This window comes from Habropoda laboriosa, unplaced genomic scaffold, assembly GCF_001263275.1.
Source record: "Habropoda laboriosa isolate 0110345459 unplaced genomic scaffold, ASM126327v1 scaffold223, whole genome shotgun sequence".
NCBI lineage: Eukaryota > Metazoa > Arthropoda > Insecta > Hymenoptera > Apidae > Habropoda > Habropoda laboriosa.
The window spans coordinates 132,827-133,316 of record NW_017100362.1 but is presented as its reverse complement, the minus strand read 5'-3'; the positions used below and the strand labels follow the sequence as shown (position 1 = coordinate 133,316).

The following is a 490-nucleotide window of genomic DNA, read 5'->3' as shown; positions in this document are numbered from 1 at the left end:
GTGCAATGGATCAGCCGATGAACCCAGCCACAGGAACACGATGCCTCTGTCGCATTATTATAATATTATTTTAATATAATAAGCAGACTTATGACACTTTAGATATTTTAACGTCATAAATTCATCGTTAATACGCACTTCGATAGAATGTCTACAAGAATAACATCTCGTGAGCTGAAATAGTCCCAATGAACTTTCTCGAGTTCCGTCAGGGCAGGAACTGCTACACCGGTCACTCTGTGCAATCTGCACGATGGTATCTCGAAGTGAAAATTTTCGATAACGAATCGCTGCCGGAAATAAGACAGAAATCTAGGGCTTTCGCGGTCTTGTGCCTCTCTTGATAGAATCGTTGCAGATACTTGTGAGTCCAATTCGGCTGCTCGAAGGGCGGCTGCCCCGGAGATCGTTGAGTCGCATGCACATCCGATCCAGAAGTGAATTACACGAACTACCGTGGTCGATTTCAGCTCCTTGACCTATTTTAATG

General features: G+C 44.1%; 1 protein-coding gene across 1 annotated transcript in view; it reads right to left on the bottom strand.

Annotated features, from left to right (window-relative positions):
- Positions 1–490, bottom strand: part of LOC108574705 (villin-1) — a 3,894-nt gene that overhangs the window by 2,495 nt on the left and 909 nt on the right. Inside the window, exons 4-5 of the mRNA XM_017937328.1 lie at positions 139–479; positions 14–46 (exon numbers count right to left, since the gene is read on the bottom strand). Of these exons, the coding sequence (XP_017792817.1) occupies positions 14–46; positions 139–479 (374 nt within the window). The remainder of the gene's footprint in view (positions 1–13; positions 47–138; positions 480–490) is intronic.